The sequence below is a fragment of the Anas acuta genome, chromosome 20 (assembly GCF_963932015.1).
Source record: "Anas acuta chromosome 20, bAnaAcu1.1, whole genome shotgun sequence".
NCBI lineage: Eukaryota > Metazoa > Chordata > Aves > Anseriformes > Anatidae > Anas > Anas acuta.
This window is the reverse complement of record NC_088998.1, coordinates 8,419,159-8,437,815: the sequence shown is the minus strand read 5'-3', so window position 1 is coordinate 8,437,815 and position 18,657 is coordinate 8,419,159. Positions and strand designations below refer to the sequence as shown.

The 18,657-nt window shown below is 55.9% G+C and overlaps 3 protein-coding genes across 8 annotated transcripts; 1 reads left to right on the top strand and 2 right to left on the bottom strand.

Moving 5' to 3' along the window:
• Nucleotides 1–1,453: 1,453 nt before the first annotated feature.
• Nucleotides 1,454–4,137, top strand: ENDOG (endonuclease G). The gene is made up of 3 exons (XM_068657485.1): nt 1,454–2,110; nt 2,674–2,783; nt 3,431–4,137. Exons 1-3 carry the CDS (start codon nt 1,598–1,600, stop codon nt 3,714–3,716), a joined length of 909 nt encoding a protein of 302 aa, XP_068513586.1. The 5' UTR covers nt 1,454–1,597; the 3' UTR covers nt 3,717–4,137.
• Nucleotides 4,138–4,536: 399 nt separating this feature from the next.
• Nucleotides 4,537–8,802, bottom strand: SPOUT1 (SPOUT domain containing methyltransferase 1). 2 transcript variants are annotated; one of them, XM_068657484.1, is made up of 12 exons: nt 8,693–8,802; nt 8,535–8,577; nt 8,316–8,441; nt 7,887–8,090; nt 7,431–7,520; nt 7,073–7,122; nt 6,714–6,844; nt 6,223–6,295; nt 5,756–5,854; nt 5,421–5,523; nt 5,123–5,270; nt 4,537–4,933 (listed from the first exon to the last, which is right to left on the bottom strand). In XM_068657484.1, the coding sequence occupies exons 3-12, from the start codon at nt 8,420–8,422 to the stop codon at nt 4,859–4,861; spliced, it is 1,080 nt and encodes a 359-aa protein (XP_068513585.1). In that variant the 5' UTR covers nt 8,423–8,441; nt 8,535–8,577; nt 8,693–8,802; the 3' UTR covers nt 4,537–4,858. The 2 variants fall into 2 exon arrangements, with proteins under 2 accessions (XP_068513585.1, XP_068513584.1); XM_068657483.1 differs by having other exon boundaries at nt 7,887–8,046.
• A 200-nt stretch (nt 8,803–9,002) lies between these two features.
• KYAT1 (kynurenine aminotransferase 1) lies at nt 9,003–18,165 on the bottom strand. Of its 5 annotated transcripts, none has more exons than XM_068657478.1 (15): nt 18,009–18,107; nt 17,709–17,876; nt 16,806–16,927; nt 14,479–14,537; nt 13,413–13,563; nt 12,872–13,021; nt 12,697–12,783; nt 12,454–12,582; nt 12,077–12,197; nt 11,590–11,666; nt 11,385–11,474; nt 11,108–11,294; nt 10,818–10,894; nt 10,367–10,453; nt 9,003–9,978 (listed from the first exon to the last, which is right to left on the bottom strand). In XM_068657478.1, exons 3-15 carry the CDS (start codon nt 16,887–16,889, stop codon nt 9,910–9,912), a joined length of 1,368 nt encoding a protein of 455 aa, XP_068513579.1. In that variant the 5' UTR covers nt 16,890–16,927; nt 17,709–17,876; nt 18,009–18,107; the 3' UTR covers nt 9,003–9,909. The 5 variants fall into 5 exon arrangements, with proteins under 5 accessions (XP_068513579.1, XP_068513580.1, XP_068513578.1 ...); XM_068657479.1 differs by having other exon boundaries at nt 17,807–17,876; XM_068657477.1 differs by lacking the exon at nt 17,709–17,876 and adding an exon at nt 17,008–17,095.
• Between the last annotated feature and the right edge of the window lie 492 nt (nt 18,166–18,657).

Here is an 18,657-nt window from a genome sequence, read left to right as displayed (position 1 = left end):
GGTGAACACTTAAAAAGAGTTTACAGTGGTTTAACAGGATGAGATGAGAGCTTTGGCTGCTGGAAAGGTTCTCTGGGATAAATTCAATCAATAGCTTTATCCAGACAAGCCTATGGCTGCTAAACTGGTTAATTTGAGTTCTTTTTTGGGGGAAAACTTTTAACAACTTTGATACACCCAGGCAGGCTGGTTCCTACATGAAAAGCTGTTTTATGTCCCTCCTTCTCCCTCTGCTGTGTGGCAGGACTTTGTTCTGCTGCTGGAAAGGGCTTTGAAGGGAGTTGTTCTACTTTTCAATGACTTGGGCCACCCATTTCTTTATTCCACGACTTGCCCCTTTCTTTAAGAGCAAAAATGGATCTTCTGAGGGGAGAAAAAGTCTTGTTCCCAGCTTTTGAATCACCTCATTAGTTTCCGTGCATTCATTCCTCAAAGGCTGTTTGTGATTATTTTAATTTTTTTTTTTTTTGAGGTCAGATAGCATTAACTAGGTTATGGTTGTTCCTGGCTTGTGTGGCCAAGTAGCACCGGTGCCATCCTGGGGATATTTCCTCCTCTGACTTCTTTCAGTCTGAAGGTGCTGCAGCAGCAGTGAGTTTGGCTGCAGCAGCAGTTCTTGGGGTCAGAAGGTGGGAGCCTGGGGTGCCTTGAGGGTGCCTTCTTTCATAGGGTCCTGAACAGGGGATGTTTAAATAGCTCTTAGGAAGCGTTCCTCACAGGTGGCACTGCTGCTGGGTGGGATGAGAGGACCCATCTTCAACTAGGAAGAAAATCAGGGTGCTACGGTGGATGTGGGGACCCGAGCCTTCCCTGGGAGGAGGAGGTCCAGGACTTTCACCGTGTGCAGTTCAGGCTCCTGGGAACTTGTGGCTCTGCCAGTGAGGTAGAAGGACCGGGATACCGGAGATGAAATTGATGATGGTCGTGCAGAACGACAGAGTTTGAATTCTGGGACCTCACGGGGAATTATTCACGCTTTGGCAGTGAGTGAAATAAGGGCCAGGAGCTGACTGGGGGCACTCTGGGGTGTTTGGGGAAGCAGGGGCTGTCTCCCTGAGTGAGGGTCAGTGACTGTTCTCGGGGCTCTCCCCTACACTGCCCTTCCCCAGGAAGAGAGGAACGCACTGGGCGGTTTGTCAAATAACACTTTTTTTTTAATTTTATTTCCCTTTACCTTGTCTGGAAAGAATTGCCAGAACGGGGTGCAGAGAACACTTCCTCACTCTAAAACTACTTCTTTTATGCTTCTTTTTAAACACTATTTTTATAACGCTTCCTTTAGTGAGACGGGGGGGGGGAGGAGGAGGCTTTGTGCTGCCACCCCACTGAGCGAGGCCGTGTGGGGCGGCAGCGGGGCCGCTGCTGCTCCTCGGCCTCGTAGTGCCCGCGGCCGGGCCCAGCGCCGCGCTGCGCCCCAATAAAGTGTTTTCTTTGCACACCGCTGCCGGCTGCGCTTCTGTGGGCACCGCGGGAGGAGCGTGGAGGCCTTGAAGGGCCAATTCCCTCACGGGCGTGTGGCGGTGGTGGCGGGGCGGGTACCGGAAGAGAAAAAAACCCTTGGGAAGGAACCGCTGGGAGCGGGAGTCGCTGCGGGGCCATGCTGCGGGGCCGCTGGCTGCTGCCCGGGGCCTCCCTGGCTCTGGGTGCGGGGCTGGGCTCGGTGCTCACCACCCTCTGGCAGCGCCGTGAGGGCGATGCGGAGGAGGCAGCGGGGCTGCTGGGCCGTGTGCCCGTGCTGCCTGTGGTGCAGGCAGCGGCAGCAGGCCCACCGGCGGTCACCGGGTCTGGCAGAGTGGAGTTGACCAAGTACGGCCTGCCCGGCCTGGCGCAGCTGCGGAGCCGCGAGTCCTACGTGCTGTGCTACGACCCACGGAGCCGCAGCGCGCTCTGGGTGATCGAGCAGCTCAACCGTGAGACGCTCAGCGGAGCCTCCGACCGCGCCGCCTGCGACTTCCAGGAGGACGACTCGGTGCATGAGTACCACCGCGCCACCAACGCCGACTACCGCGGCAGCGGCTTCGACCGCGGTCACCTGGCAGCCGCCGCCAACCACAAGTGGAGCCAGAAGGCCATGAGGGACACCTTCTACCTCAGTAATGTTGCCCCCCAGGTAGGTCTCGCCCCTGGGGTGCTGCTGCTCAAAGCCTGGAGTAGCTCTGGTAAAGAGGGGCTGAGGCAGCTGCGTTCGCTCGGGGTGGTGGGGTTCATGGAATTGCTGAATATATTCAGTTAAAAGGGACCCACAAGGATCATCGAGTTCAGCTCCTGACTCCACACAGGGCAATTTAAGTGTTAAATGATATCTCTATGGGGTGGTGACAAGGTTAGCCCCAAGAGTTTCTGCGAACAGGCACAAAGGTCCTTGGTAAGGACCTGCCTGGGTGCTTCCCTCTATCCATGGGAGGGACCTCAGTCAGAACAGTGTGCGGCAGCTGGACGGGTGGGCAAACGCTTAGAGGTGGTAGTCTCGTGGGTTCTGCTGCTGCATGTGCAAAGTAGGATCTCTGTACACTGCCACCTGCTCTCTGGAAGCTGTAGTGACCTTGGCTTGCAGTGCCCCGAGCACTCCAGAAGGGTTACGGAAAGGCGGATGTTGTTATGAGGAAAATTGAGCAAGGAGGAGGTTCCCTGGTGACTAACTGTACCGTCCATGTCCACTGCTTGTGTTTTCAGGTTCCTCATTTAAACCAAAATGCCTGGAATAACCTTGAGAAGTACAGCAGAAGCTTGGCAAGGCACAACAAGAATGTCTATGTCTGCACGGGACCTCTTTACCTGCCCAGGTAAACATGAGGACGCGGCTGGGACCACACTCGAGCGATGTCATGCTGGGAAAGTAAAGCAGGCCGAGGGCTTGCAGCCTCCCAGCTGCTCGGAAACAGGAGCGATCTGCTAAGAGCCCCTTCAGTAGGTGAGATCAGCAGCGTGCAGAGTTTCTGCAGAACGGTGATTTCTTGGGATTGGGATTAGGTTCCCATTCAGACAGTTATTTTGGGAATACCTAGGGTGGGTTTCTTGAGATACAAGGTAACCCGGTGACTTCTGTTTTCAGTTCTTCCTAATACAGCAGCATTAAATTAAGAGACTAGACTGCAGAACCCCTCCCTGCAGAATAAAGCTCTTAGGTTTCATTTTATGGACTCTCTGTTCACCTAAGAGCATGACATTATCTGCAAGGATATTTGTAGGATATGTGTAGGACTGTGAAGAGCAGTTCTCACCAGCTGGGATCTTTTCACAGCAAGAAATAGCTTGGAAAGGCTGTTAAAGGAGAGACAGTGGGGAAGGGATCTGGGGGGAGCAGACACTATGTAAAGCTCAGCCTCACCACCACCATGCAGCAGGGGCTCTCTTAGGGTGGTGCTGGAGGGCTGAGGGGCGGAATAGGCACCAGACTGGGGTCTAACATGGGACATTGCTGTTGGTACAGGATGGAGGCCGACGGGAAGATGTACGTCAAGTACCAGGTGATTGGGAAGAACAACGTGGCCGTCCCCACCCATTTCTTCAAGGTGCTCATCCTGGAAAAGGAGAGTGGGGAGATCGAGCTGCGCTCCTACGTGATGCCCAACAGCCCCGTGGACGAGAAAATCCCACTTGAACGGTTCCTGGTTCCCATCGAGAGCATTGAGCGAGCCTCAGGGCTCCTCTTCGTCCCCAACATCTTGAAGAGAACAAGTAACTTGAAAGCCATCACGGCTGGAAACAAGCGTTGAACCCTGACTGAGGAAATCCAGGTATCCTCTGGGAGGGACCGATGGCAGTAGTTCACAGTATCTCCTTGTGCAATTTTGAACACAGGGACTAAGAATCAAAGCAGTGCTTCTCTCAGCCCATTTCATGTAACAGTGAAACACATGCAAAGCATGTCTCAGGGGTAGGTTGCATGGAAGGTTCCTGGGCACTTGACAAGTAGTTCTCTAGGATTTGCCCCTACACTGCAGTAGCTGTGGGTATTCTTGTAACTCCTTTTGTTTGTGGCCCTTAAAACACAAAGGGAAATTACAGGGGAAGCAGGGAAGGACAGGAGCAAGACAGGTACGGGGAGAGGTCCTTGCCTTTCTGCGTCCAAAGGACTGTGTAATTGTTTTCTTTCGGAAGACGGTTTTAGCAGTAAAGCTTTGAAAATCCAAAGAATGGGTTGTTTCTTATCTGCTCCTATTGAAGTCCCTGAATAACTCGGCAGGAAGGGGAAAGGGTAAAGCCAGCTTTTCCAGCTGCTTTTCTCTTTGAGCCAAACTGTAACGAGGTATGGTGACGTGCTTTAGCATCATAGAACAGCTTGGGGTGGAAGGGACCTTAAAGATTATCCAGTTAGCTCAGAGCCCAGTGAAGCTCCAGCCCTTCCTTCCACTGGGAAGGGAGGAAGCCTTTGGGTTAAAGGGGGGCTGGGGAGTCAGGCTAGCTGTGTGATGGGAACCGCTGCATAAGGGTAAGGATTAAATTACTTCCTTCAAGGCTGAAGGCCACAGGGCTGCAAGGGCACTGAGTGCCCATCTTTGTCACAAAACATTCACATGCAGACTTCAAGGCAGCTGAGGTTTGGTACTGTTTTATTCCCCACCTGAGACAGCTGAATTGCCAAGACTCAGTTTGCTGCTAAGCTTGTCCCAGGCTGCTGCAAGGCAGCGACCTGCTCTTGGCTGGATGCTGCAGGTGTGGAAGGCCCCAGATGTGCTGGTCCCAGGAGAAGCCAGACACTCGGTTGAGCAGCGCTGCCAGCTTCGGTCAGATGCCTGCAGCTTCCCCCAGGCTTATCACTCCAGGAGCCTGGCAGGGCTTCCCTGTGTCTGAATAGCAAAAAGCTCTTCCTTGAGGCAGTCCAAAGTGGAGGACAAAGTCAGTGGCTTTCCTTCCCTCAGCTGTCAGTGGGTGTCTTCACAGCCTCCTCGATGCGAGGTCTCAGTGCAGACAGAGAGATCAGCAGCGCTTCCTGGAACAGAGCCGTGCAGCACTCAGAGCTGCTGTCCTTGGCAAGGGACCCCCGGGCAAGCCAGGGGCTGTTTGAGGCATTGCTGGGGGAATTACACTGGCTGTACGTGTCACTGCCAGAGGCAGGAAGGCAGCGCTGCTCTGTGTGCACAGGCACCACACCGGCTGCACCGTGAGCCACCTGCCCTACCTCTGTTCGGATGGTTCGGCTGCCTTGGCTGGGACAAGTGTTCAGGTAGAAGTCAAACAAAAGGCTTGGGTCAGTGACGTCCAGGTTTGCATCTGCATCAACCCCAGCTTCTAAGCCCTGAAGACCTCCAAACACAACAAGGGCGTGCCTAGGGGACAGCGCAGGGACAGGGTTAGAAGGGAGAACAGCTCAAACCATCATACTGAGGCAGGTGTTAGGAGCTTTTTTTTTTTCTTGTGTGCCTTGAACCAGGCCCCACTGGGGGTTCTGAGTGGGGCTGCGGATGTGGGTGACAAACCTGAAGGAGGGCAGAGTGACCTGGTCCACAGAACTGCCCCGCTCTGAGGTCCCAATGGAGAGATCGTAGCCTTCCTTGAATGGACACTCTGAAAAGACAGCACCTGGGAAACAAACACAGCCCGTGGTTATCAGCATGGGGCTCCTCACCTGTGCTGCCTTCTGGGCAGGTTCAGACACTCCACAGGTGACTGGTGGCAGAAGAAAGAATTGGTTTCCAGCACCACTAACATGTTAACATGTTACAGATGTGCAGCCTGAAATTGGTGTGGAAGCCCAGGTGGAATTAAGCTTCTTTTGCACAGCAGAAAGCAGAAAATGCCTCCAAATACTTACTGAGGCAGGAGGCGAGGCGGACGCTGTAGCCCCAGTACAAGCCTGACACCGTCCGAGGGTGGTGTGAGGACACCACGATGCCCTTCCGCACTTTTGCTTCTGAAAGGGAAGCAAAGAGATTAACAATCCCTGTGAGGTCCTGTTGAGAGCTGAACTTGACCAGCCACATGCTGAGGTTTCTCCTGTGGCAAGGCACCGACTCACTGCACAACCACGAGCCTCCCTTTTGAGTGTGTTCTGGAAAGTAAGTGTGAGCGTGTTTGGGCTATTTACTGCTGGCCAAAGAGCTGACAGGTCCTTCCAATGCACTAGGGGACTGTGTAAGGGTGTTACTACTCTGTGTGTGTAGTGAAAAGAATGTGGAGCTGTTGGCTATCGTCAAATGTTAGTAATCTGAAGGCTGCCATACAGGAGGACTAACTCCAGCAGGAGTAAGGTCTGCAGATGCTAACGTAGCAGCAGATTACCTGGATTCTGTGGTTCCTGCAGGCGCACCGTCACTCGCAGCCCAGGCTGCAGCTGTCTGTCGATCTGTACCTCCTGCAGGGACAGTCAGCAGCAGTGTCAAGACAGTCTGGAGGTACTGGGGAAGGTGGGGAGGGAGGGAATGCTCTGCAGAAGTGGGGGCCTATTCTGGCCTGGAGATGGAATGAGGAGCTCTGCAATCAGGGGCTGTGTTGCATGCCACACAGAGCAGGCGTGTTTGCGTCAGCAGCCTGAGACTTTGCTGCTCAAAGGTTCAAACTCAGCAGCAAAGCAGTGAGGTGCTGGGTGGGCAGGCCAGAACTCGGGAAATTACAAACATTAACAGGCCAGAAGGGACAGGACAGCACCAGCACTAACCCCCATGCCAGCCTGCTGTGAAGCAGGATGCTCAGAAGCCGAGCAGTGCTTGTCCCCACCACGCCTGCTTCAGATCTGCCAGCGACAGGATGAGTTGTTTCACCCACAGACGTACCTTCCTCATCCCACAGTTGACAAAAGAGCCTCTGCCCGGCTTACTTGGCCGGTCCAACACCACGCCTTCTCGGTACTCTGAGTCCTCATCCATCCGCATGTGGTGAGGGCTGTCCAGGGGGTTGAGGAGCCCTGGAACAGCAGGAAAGGAACAGGTAAGGACAGGGCACAAACTGCAGGAACATGTGGAAGCACAGCTGCTCTGCTGCCCCTCCCTCTGTGGTCTGGTGGAGCACAGCACCTCATCCCCACTCTAAGGCGGGGAAAAGTTTTTAAGCTCTGTGCATCCCATGCAAAATGAGAGCCAGAGCTCAGGAAGGGGGAGCCAACAGCGTGGGATAGAGGCAACCGAATCATTACCTGCAAACTGCAGATCTCCATGTTTTGGAAAAAAGGATTTCCTCAAGTACCTATTATCAGAGAAGGTTTAAATATGAAAAGTTGTTTCTAAGACACCTGGGCCTCAGCTCTAGCTTTGTACTGACTCTAAAGGAGCAGAGAACAGGGTATGATTAACTCTCCCAAGTCCCTGCTGTTCTATCAGTTAAACTCCTGAATCAGATGTGAAACAATCAGATCCTGTGTTCATGCATAATCATGCAATATAAACAGAGTTTATATTGTTTCTGGAGCCCATACCATGAGGTACCCATGCAAATCACCAGCTGGGAGCTAGTTCTAATACTCATCTGACACAGTTTGACTGCAGTAGACTTACTGAGGGCACTCCAGGTACTGCAGGATCCGAGCCAACTGCACACAAGCCTTGCCTTTCTTTCCAATTCCTTCAAATTCCCCCTCCACACTCCTGGAAGAGAGAGAGCAGTCTGTAAACTCAGTATGGGACTGCAAAGCAACAAAGTCTTGGTCTTCTGGAGATCTGACCATTTCTCCTTAATCTGTGAATAGAAGCAGCTTCCCCATCAACCCTAAAAGCACTAGGAAACCTTCCCCTGCTGCTTTGTTCTCCCCCTGCTGTCATAAATGATCCTAATTTCCAAGGCAGTTAAATGAACATCTGTGCCCAGTGCAGGGCTTCCCGTAATGCTGCTGTCTATGGGAAATTCAAACCCTTGCTTGAGCTACACACAGTTCTTCACAGTTCTTTCCTCGTCTCAGCTAAATAAAGGAACAGAAAACACCAAAGAAACAGCACAAATTAGCTCGTCCTTACTTTGCATCTTCCCCGTGCTCGTCAAACACCACGATCTCATCCACGCAGAAGATGGCACAGGCTCGGGCGATCTGTCCGGCGAGGTATGTGCGCAGCTCCGGCGACTGAGCGTTGTTCAGGATGGAGCCGGGCAGGGCCACGCTCAGCGTGTGGTGCCTCCCTGCAAACAGGGCGATGGGGTGGGGGCCGCGCAGGGCCTGCCGGCTGCATCCCCAGCACCGCGTGGGCTTCAGCTGCAGGAGAGGAGGCAGAAAAACGCAACCTCCGCTTCTCAGATTTTAATGAGGGGCTTTCTGGTAATAAAGGCCCGTCGGGCGGTGCCCGTTGCGTTGTGTTTGTGCCCGGGGGCTGGCTACGAGCAGATCTGTGGGGACAAACGTCCCGTTCCTGTCAGCTCCCCGGGCTGTCAGCCCCCCCTCAGCCCCTCACCTCTGTCCTCCTTCTGCTCCTCCTCCCGCGCTTGCTCCGCCTGCTTCTCCGCCAGCTCCCCCATGCGCTGCTTCTCCAGCTTCTTCAGCAGCTTCAGCTCCCTCCATTTCTTCTTCTCCGCCTTCCCTGAGGCGCACAAAAACCCCGGCCCCCCCCCCAGCCGTCAGCGGCGAGAGCCGAGAGCCGGGACCCCCAACCCCTGCCCGGCCCCAGCCTTACTCTCCTGCTTCCAGCGCTGCCAGTCTACCTTCCTGTCCACAACCTGTGGAGACAGGGGCCGTTTTTGGGCTGTTTTTGGGCCGTTTTGGGGCTGCCGGGCTCCCCTCATGGCTCCCCCCCCCTCCCCGGGGCTCCCCTCAGCGCCGCCCCCCCCTCACCTCTCGGGGCCGCTTGGCCTCACCGCCGTCCGCCATCTTGTGCGCGCTGCCGGGCCCCGCCGTGATTGGTCGCTGCCCGCCCCAAGTGGGCGGGGCGAAGCGCCGCGGGAGCCAATGGCCGGGCAAAGGGGCGGGGGTAGGAGGGGGGGTTTAAATCGCCTGCGCGACCTGCCAAGCTAAGCAGGGGCTGCCGTGGTGCGAGGGTGGATGGGTGACACGAGGCGTGAGGTTTCTCTGGGGAGCCGGGGGTTAGATCCGGATCTGCGCGCCTGGGTCAGCCCCATAACCATTAGAGACATTTACTCTTCGGTAATTGCAATAATTCAACTTTAATAATTTAACCACTACAAATATTTATCCCGCATTCTCTTGCACGATTGAGGACTCTACATCCTTATCCAGCCTGAAATCAAGAACGACGCTAGAATTACCTGCCCAAATGCTGCTCGTGTTGCCCCAGCAGCCAGGCAGCAGCCGTGCCCTGCCTCCCCGGCCACCACCTGCTCTTGTCAAAGGCTGGGGTTTGGTTTTGCAGCCTGGGGGTGCCACCGAGCCCCGACCAAGTCCTAAGGGCAGCGTGGGGGTGCACAGGGAAGGCTTAGCAATAGTCCAGGGCAGAGGGTTCCTGAACCTGTGGTCGCCTTCCCCAGAGATGCACAGAAAAGCCAAAGGAATTATTGCTAATTATGGGAAACACCTCGCTGCGTGTGCAATTTTCGGGGCCCTGGGAAACAACCTGCTGATGGGCAGCGATGCTGCAGTCCCGTGGGGAATGTGGGTGCTGGTGGAATCGCCGTCCTGAGCCCTGCAGTCCACAAGTGGGGATGTGGAGCAAGACGAGGCACCCTAACCCCAGCACGGCCCTGAAGGTAGGTCCTGAAGCACCTTTTCAGATTGTGGTGGTGGAGCCATCCTTACCTCGTGTCTTGCTGGACGCATCCCAGAACTGATTAGCAAAGTCTTTAAAGAGAAGTAATACTGAACGCTGAGCCACACCAGAAGGCTCGCTTCTTGCAAGAAACAGTGCGTTCATTGCACAGTGACAGAAAAGCCCCTTAAACCGTGGGCCTGGCAAACCTCTTACCCGTTTGACAAAAAAAATGTGGTTGAAGGCACAAAAATAAGGATGTAGCAAAGTTTGTAGCCAAGCAAAGGAAGAAGAAGAGCGATCGTGATGGGTGATGACCAAAGAGAGCCTGGTTCCCTCCCCAGTGCCTTCAGGGAGTCGTTTTCTCCAGTTTCCATTTTTGCAATATGTCATCTGCTGCCTTCAGTGTGGCTTCCTCCTAAACAAACCCCCGAGGTTTGGTTCGTGGCTTCCAGCCATGTTCCCCTTCCCCTCACCGGGCTGTTTTCACGATAAAATCCCGTTCTCATTCGGTATGACACGGGCACAGCCCAATCTGGGGCAGGCAGCGTGCCCTGGGCAGCTGAACGTGCACCCAGGGGACCCCCTGCCCTGACCAAGAAAGGTGGGACCCCAACGGGGCAGCACCAGCACCTCCTGCCCCGGCTTCACTTGTGTGTCTGCAGAAGGGGCTCGGGCTGGCTGGACCCAGCTGCGGTGCCGTGCTTGGGCTCTAGTGCCCAAGGCTCTGCGCGTTTCTTCTTGGCATTCATCTCATCACGCAGCCCTGATTATTACCCCCAACCTCACCTCGCCACAGGGCTCACCTTAGCAAAGCAGAACCGGATGAAAGAGTTGTAGTTGTTCTTGTGGGGCCCGCAGTAGAAAGCAGAGAGCGGGATGGCCGCGAGTCCCTGGGGAGGGAAAGGCGTGGAGCTGAGGTTAGCGCCATGGGGCCGTGTCCCAGCGTGGGCGAAGCTGTCACCTACTGCTCACAAGTCCCCTTGGTGCTCTGCTTGCCCTGCTTGAGGCCAGCTGCTGACAGACACCCCAAATATGCCCCTGGCTCTGGGCTGCTGGACCCATGCACGTCCTCAGGAGAGCCCCAGCCCTGCTTGGTGCTACCATGGACTTAAGCAATGCCCTGGCTTCTTCTACCCTAAAAACGGGTCTGGACGGGGGCGTTGTCCACTGGTGGTGTTGTCACCACTGCTGGCTCTGCAGGGAGGGCACAAACACGCCGTGATAAACGTGGTGCAAAGGGGCAGGTGCATTTACCTTGTTCTTCACCATCCACTTTGCAAATCTGGAGTCGTAGGGCTCGTCAGAGTTGGGGACATCAGGGACATCGGATTCTGCAGGAGGAGCAGTGCAGAGGCTGTGGCTGGGCGGGTGCCTAAGCCAAGCCCCAAATCCGTGGCCTCTGGGAGCTCAGCTGGGCAATGTGGCGCGGTCCCTCCCCTCGTTGGATGTTGTTTGTGCAGGTTCCCGTCCCTGCTGGTGGGACCAGGCTGAGCTGATCCCCAAACTCGGCCCTGCCTGAGCAACACGGCCGCTGCACAACTCACTGAACTCGGAGATGTCCGCCACCAAGAAGTAGGTGCCCTCGGGGACAATGGGTTTCATCCCCACCGCGACCAGGCTCTGGACCAGCTGGTCTCGCTTCTGCTGCATCTCCTTGGGCAGCTGGACAAAGTAGCTGTCCGGCTTCCCGTAGCGCTCAAACTCCCTCTGGAAACCCTGAGCCACGACTTCCTGCGAGGGGAAGAGGATCCAGAGCCTGGTGGGAAGACGGTCAAAGCTGGTTTGGGGAATTGCAGGGCTGGTGGCAGGGAGCGGCCTTACCTGTGCGGCCGTGGCGCAGTGGTACACCGAGTTCTGGTGCACGGTGCGAATGTGCTGCAGCAGCCGGTTGGGGCCCACGGTCCAGCCCACCTATGGCCAGGAGAGGAGGAGGAAGGTGCTAAATCTTTGGTACCTCCTCGTGTTCAGCTTTACTGCGAAGGGATGGGGATGGGGAGACAAAGAGGTGTTGCGTGGGGGTGCTCACCTTCCACCCGGTGACACTGAAGGTTTTCCCAGCGCTCCCGATGCTCACCGTGCGGTCCCACATCCCTCGCAAGCTGGCTGGCAATGAAACGAGAGAGAAACACTGAGGGCAGAGCTCAGCACGCTCCCTGCAACGGGGTAACTGCATGTTACTGCAACAGGAAGAACCGGCCTCTGAAATCATGTTGAAATGGATGTCCCAAAGCTAGAGACACACAGAAAATGGTAGTTTGACACCAAATGGGCAAAAATCCAGTTTCCCTGGAGCCAAAGGGTTCTTTGCTCCAGATCTCACGCTGTGAAACCAGCTCTGGTTCCTCCAGCTGGTTCTGGAAGTCAGGGCTCCAGTTTAAGACCTGGTGTGGAGGCTGAGTTTGAAGTGCAGCAAGATGTGCGTGCCAGGGGCCCCCATTAAATCCCCAGGTGCTTCCCCAGGAGATGCTGTAGCTGGAGAAGACGCCCAGGCTCAGCCAAGCCCTCCTCCATACCGATGCGGACGTGCTCCTTCCCGTCGTAGACCAGCCACTCGTACACTTCGTCGCTGATGCACAGGGCGTCGTGCTTCACGCACAGGTCTGCGATGAGCTCCAGCTCCTCTCGGCTGAACACCTGCAGCAGGCAGGGAGCAGAGCTGAGACGCAGCAGGAACGTTTCCAAGCCCTGCTGCGCACCCTTGGCTGCACCATTTCCTGGGCCAGGACAGGACAAAAGCATTGCTGGCACACGAAATTGGGCTTCAAAACGCCAGCAGAGCACATCTGCGTGCCAGGAAGGTGGAGTTGGTGCCACACCACAGCCATGTCTGGGCCAGCTGTAGCACCCCAGCTGCTCTCAGGGCTGCCCACAGCGAGGCCAGAGGCGTTACCTTGCCCAGAGGGTTGTTGGGTGAGTTCAGGACGATGGCTTTTGTCCGTTCGCTGAATTTAGAAGCCAGTTCAGCAGGGTCCAACTTCCAGTCTGCACTAGACATCAATTTTCCATCTTTTGGAGCTTTCTAGAGAGAACAGAGGGGAACCTCAGCTTGCTTTGCTGCCTCTGTGCTTTGCTTAGAGTTTAACATGCTACAAATCCTCTTCCCTCCTCGACGGTTCCGCTCTGACCCACTCACCGGTCTCAGCGGGATGAACACGGGTGTCCCACCAGCCATTTTCACCATCGGCTCATAGCAGTCGAAGAAGGGCTCAATGATTATCACCTGGAAGAGAGGGGCATGGCAGCAGCCTCCGGGCCCTGCTCAGACCTACCCGAGGGCTGCGCAGAGCCATGGGAGGGTCCTGGGTTACCTCATCGCCTTCATCAACGAAAGCCTGGAAGCAGCAGAAGAGGGCCTGGTACGCCCCTACAGTCACCATCACGTTGGTCATAGGATCCAGGTCTCGCCCGAGCAGCTTCCCAAAAAGCTGGGCTAGGATCTTCACCAGAGGCGGGTGGCCCTGTGGGGCGAGAGGAGTGGGTGAGAAGGGGGTGGTGGAAGCCTCCCAAACCAGGGATGAGGCCTTCGGATGGCTCTGGGCAGCCAAGTGCCCTGTGTTGGGTTTCCCTGTCGCGATGGCTCTGCCTCATATATGTGGGTGCCTCGTGCTACGGGGTTTTGGCCCTCCTGGAAAGAAGACAGGGGCAAAGATGGAAGCTGTTGCAAGGAGATGTCTCCATCATCCCCAACAAATCTGGATGGCTCTGCCCACCCACTGCAGCAGCTGGGGGGTCCCAGCCTGTGCGCCCACATGGGGTGTGCATTGCTCGGGGTGCCTGAGCTTGTTCAAGCCCTGGTCCATCTGGGGCAGGGCTCAGGGGTAGCGCCTAGCAGGGGGGCTGTCTACGTACGAAGGCACGGGTGTACTGGTGCAGCATGTGCTTCTCCCCGCTGAAGGCTCTGGTGAACTCTTCCTTCAAAAAATCCGGTGGGGGGAAGTCGGGGAAGCCCTGGCCCAGGTTCACCGTGGAGTAGGTGGCAGCCAGTTTTACAAATTCCACCCTGGAGAGAGGGAAGGGAGAGAAGGACAAGCGTGACAGAGGGTCTGGCACCGGCTCTGCTTGCTGGCATCCCTTTGGCAGGGAGCGAGGTGGGTGGGCAGCACCGGCTGGGGGAGCAGCTCCCACAGCAGGGCTGGTTTCTGCCCCATCCTCACTGCTTGCAGCAGGCACAGGGCGTTTTGGACCAGTTTCAATTAAAACCGAGCCAGGCACTATTGCACTGGGAAGGGTTTTAGCTTTTTTTGAAGGACACGGCAGTTGTGTGTGGTCACAGCTGAAGCCACACACCACTTCTGGTCAGACCTGACCGAGCAGGAGAGGTCACAGAGGCTTTCAAGCTGAGGCCAGTTCTAGAAAAATTAGCAACCAGGCACCGTGAAGGCGTCTGTGGGGGCTAAGACTGGCTAAACTCAGCGCTCACCTCACCCACGGGCTGGCTTCTTGGCACTTTGTAGCTTGAAGCTAGGCACAGGGCAAAGCTCATTTAACACCTGTATTAAAGCACGCAGCGTTCCCAATGCCGCAGCTCCTGGCAGGCTGGGAGCAGAGCTAGCAGCACCCCTTCGCCTGCCTCCCTGCTGCGAGTGCCCGAGGCTGGGCTTGAAGCTGATGCTGAGCTGGAGAAAGCGCGCTGCGACCGCTCGGCTCAGGTCTGGGTGCTGCTACCGACCGCCTTCCCTCGGGACAGCGAGGAGCTGATGCTGCAAAGCACGAGCAGCAGGCACGCAGCTGAGCTGGTGTAAAGCCTCACGGGACAAAATTCCCCCGGTGTGTTTCCTGAACAAATGCAAAGCAGCCGAGCGAGGTGCTGCTCCGCGCCGTGCAACCGCAGCGCTTTCTGTCTGATGTTAGGCTGCCCAAAACCACATCTACCCGCGGGGTAAACCAGGGGCTGCCCAGTAGCAGCTGAACTCACCAGATATTCTTATCGACTCCCTCCAGCCTCCGAGCTTGCACTGGCCTTGACATTTTCGCCTGTGAGGAAAAGGAGAGCTTGGAGCTTCCACTCCTGGCAGGGGGGGTGTCCTGCTGCAGGAGGGGTGCCCCCAGCAGAAGGTGTGAGCTCCTGCGAGGCTTCACCGCCTCTGCTGACCGACCCCAGGGCAGCAGTGCTGGCACAGCGGCTTCGGGGAGAAGATTCACACATCTAATGAGAGCTCAGACTGACGAGAGCTGGCAGAGGATGTTTCATTTCCGAGTTTCAGAAAGAAAACAGCTGAACGACTGGGGTGTGGGTACCTCACCGGGGCACCAGCAATGCCTTGGACCTTGTTTGCAGTTGGAGTAAGTTGTGGGTCAAATGAGCTCAGCCAGGCTCTAACAGCCAGGCCAATAACCCCAGGACTCAGGCTTTTGCTTTTCCATAGCCTCTTTTTTTCGGAAGGACCTCTTTGTTCCCTACAGGCCACAAAACAGCCCCTTTTTCTAAAAGAACAAACATTTTTATTCCACACCGCCCTGAGGAGTGGCAGAAATGGTGTTTGCTCCTTTGGGCTGCTGGAGCCCGTGGCTGCCCTAGATCCTGAACTAAATGCTGGTAAATTCTGCACCTAAAATTCACACCAAACCCAGGCAGCAGCTGAGTGCAGGCAGGAGGGGAGCACAGCACACACACGGCAGCCTGGCACATGGAGACACCGAGGGACTGCTTGCCTGACCAGTGCCTGTGTCCACGTGCATCGTGGCTGGGGGGGTTGGAAGAGGGGCAGCAGGGAGGACACCGAGCAAAATCCTCCTTCCTGTTTGGTGAGCACGGCAAGAGAAAGTCTGATGTGCTTGCTGGGGAATTTATCGTGAGGATGATGAAAAGCAACAGAGGCAGAATTTAGTGACAGCAGTGCAGGAGAAAAGGCAACCAGACAGCGAGGGGAGTGGGGATGGGACACAAAGGATGCTCAGCGTGCCAAGAAAAACCCCTGTGGGCATGTGTGAAGTAATGAGCCAAGAAAACGACCATCCCCACAGCGAGCAAAACACAATCAGGGATGAGGAGAGCACACGCAAGCAGCCGAGGTGTGAGATGTGGAGGAGCTGGGCTGTACGGGGAAAGGGTCTGCGCTCTGTTGTGCTGGGATGGTGGGGTTACGGTGCCCCCCCACCAGTAACTCCCCACTTACCTGCTTGCCGCCGCCCTTCCCACGAGGCTGTACCAGCGTTTGAGTACTGCCCCAACGCTGATTTGTATCTCTGGATTTTTTTTTTCATGCGGCTTCAGCCCTCGCTAGGGATTTTTGCAAATAAATTACAAGGAATCCTGAGTTTCAGAGGGCAGCGGGTGGACTCTGTGCTCCCCCGCGGTGCTGGGCAGGCGGCCAAGGGTGAGCAGGAGTCACTGCCTCCCCGGCTGTAGGGGAGCCCCACACATCTCCCCCAGCCCCTTTCTTTGCCTTTTCTGCACAGGTCCACGGGCATTACAGTCAGCAAGACCCGAGGCTTGAGCTGGTTGTGGTGGGAGTAGGATTTGTGGCTTGGGAAGTAAAAGATAGCTGGAGGTTAAACATTAACAGCTCCAGTGCTGTCCCCTCGTGTTGTTGCTGGCCACAGCTCAGAGAATGTAACAGCTCTGAAAGGTGGCTCAGTGGGAGCAGGGTGCTATGAGCCTAGAAATTCCCAATTCTGAGGAAGGGCCCTGCTTGCTCCAACCCTTTCAGAAGTGGCAATGACATCCTTTCTTCTCTTGACTTCCCTCTGTCCCATCCCCAGCCTGTGTGATGCTGCCATGGGTGGCTGCCCACTGGGCTGGAGAGCAATGCGGGCTCAGGGCCACGTAGCCCCTAAATCCATGTCAGCCTGTTCTGCTCCCAAACCCAGCGCTGTTCCTCCAGGCACAATCTGCCAGGCAGACAACTTGGCAGCCACGGCCGTGCTCTGCACTCTACCACTCCTCACCGCACGTCAGTGCCTTGCTCTGCAAGTTTCTACCTCCAGGAGGATGCTGATAATTCGTGCTCCAAGTATTTTGCAACCCAAGAGGCTTTAGCAGAAGACACCTTCAGATGAGGCAATCCCACAAACAATGAGCTTTCCTCTGTGTAAAGAGTATTCTTTGGTTGTGTGAGACGTTCCCTTTAACCAGGCTACCTGGAAATAATTGGGTTGCAGCGGACATTGCATCAGGGTGACTTTTCCTGACGTGCCCTATCTGTTGCCACTGCCAAGGCTCGTTCCCCAGCTCCACACTGCTGTGGACTGAGCCAGGGAGCAGGCTGCGGGCCAGAAGCAGTCGTGCTGGGCATTCAATACCTCGCTGGAGCAGGAGCTATATCCAGCGCCGCAATTCCTCTCCAGCAAGAAGTGACGCAGAGATGGTCCTGCTCTCCTGAGCATGCCACGGCTCCTGCTGGCTCACTCTCGTGGGCACGGACCTGTATATCCCCCAGACACAAAGCAGAGGGATGAGAAAATCGCTCCGCAGCTGCAGGCACGAAGCAAATGTTTCTTTTACCTGGGGACACACTGCAGCTCCAGGCCCAAAGTTGTGGTTCCTTCACTCTGGATAGGAAAAGGCAGCCCAGACACTTTGTGTGCTGTCACTGCAATGTCAAACAGGGCTGGGGCTGCACTTTGTGCCTATGACACGCATGAAAGCAGGATCACAAGGGCAACACCTGCAGCTTCTGCCTCCTCTCCCCCCAGTTGCACACTACCACTGCTTTCCTCTGCACTGGGGGAGCAGTAGAGACACCAGCAAGAGGGCATCCTCTGGAATCGGGTGTCATTCATCACCTTCCCACCTGCTTTTTCCCTCATGTCTCCTGCCTCTGCCCTTCCTCCCCTTCACCTTCCTCGCTGATGTGGCTGTGGTTTGGCTGCACAGCTCGGGCACCCTGCCTCTCGGGGCTGGCAAGGGCAACAAGGGGCCTCAGGGGTTAATGTGCTTATGGATTTTGATGTTTAGGTTTCCTTTAAGGCCCCAAACAAATTAATTTCTGTGCCTGATGCAGACTGTTCCTTCACCTGCTAGAGGGAGTGCTGGGCTCGGGGCACTGCCACCTTTGGGAGCACTGGGGCTAGGGCAGGGGGCTCTGCCTCACCTCCCCGACCCTGGGCAATGTTTTGCGGTGGGGTCAGCCACCAGAGAGTCAAAAAGCCTGGGAAAAGCTCAGGGAGCTTCTCCCCTGGCTGAGTTTTCAGGCCGTGCCGTACCTACGCTCCCTGCAAGGCGCAGGGCAGGCGGGACGGAGCACTTAGGATCTTGGAGGAGGCAACCGAAAGGTCACCGCAGGGATCGGTTGGTCACTCACCGGCGATCTCCTCCGTCCCGGTGCTGCCCCAGTGGCCAGCCTGGCCGCTCGTGGGTGCACCCGAAGGGCTCTGGGGAACGAGGGTCCCCCTGCACCCACCGCACCACAGGAGCGCGGGTGCATGCAGCAGCCAGCGAGCGCACACGCGTTGGCACGGGGCAGCCCCTCAGGAGGGGTGGCAGTGGGGGTAAATCCGACTTACGTCAAGCTGGGCCACGCTGCATTACGCTGCAAAAGTCCGGCACGACCACCCAAGCTGCCCTCACACACATGCCGGTCGCCCCATGTACCAAAATGCTTCATCTGCAGCAGGACTTCCTGGGAGGAGTCTCGAGAGCTGCAGGAAGGCAGGAATCGAGCTACAACACTCGGGTGGAGAAGATGGTACCGGGGAAAAGGAGCTCTCGGGTCACTCTGAAGTACCAGGAAGGAGAGGGATTTGGGGGACCGGTGCCTTTCTTGCAGTGGCTCAGAGCCAGAGGTGCCAGAGGATCGTGGCCACCTGGGAAAATAACGCAGCCTGTTGTTCAGATGGAGCCTTGTACCTGGAACAGGGTAATTAGTGTGGCAGGGCTCTAATTACTTTGGCACGGCAGTGGCAGTGAATTTCTCTTTGAGTGCAGGTCTCAATCATTTTGAAAAAAAATTATTTTTATGTCAGTTGGGCACTTTGAAAAATTTCAGCCTGCAGGCTTCATGTTGTTACAGAGAACAGTTTAAAGATACAGAAAGTGAAGGCATCTTCATTATGTTTATCAGGGGATAATGACCAAGTGTCCATGATATAACCTAAAGTAGGACCCTGTAGTATCATCCTGCTCCTGGGCTGCGGATGGCCAGGGGGACAGAGA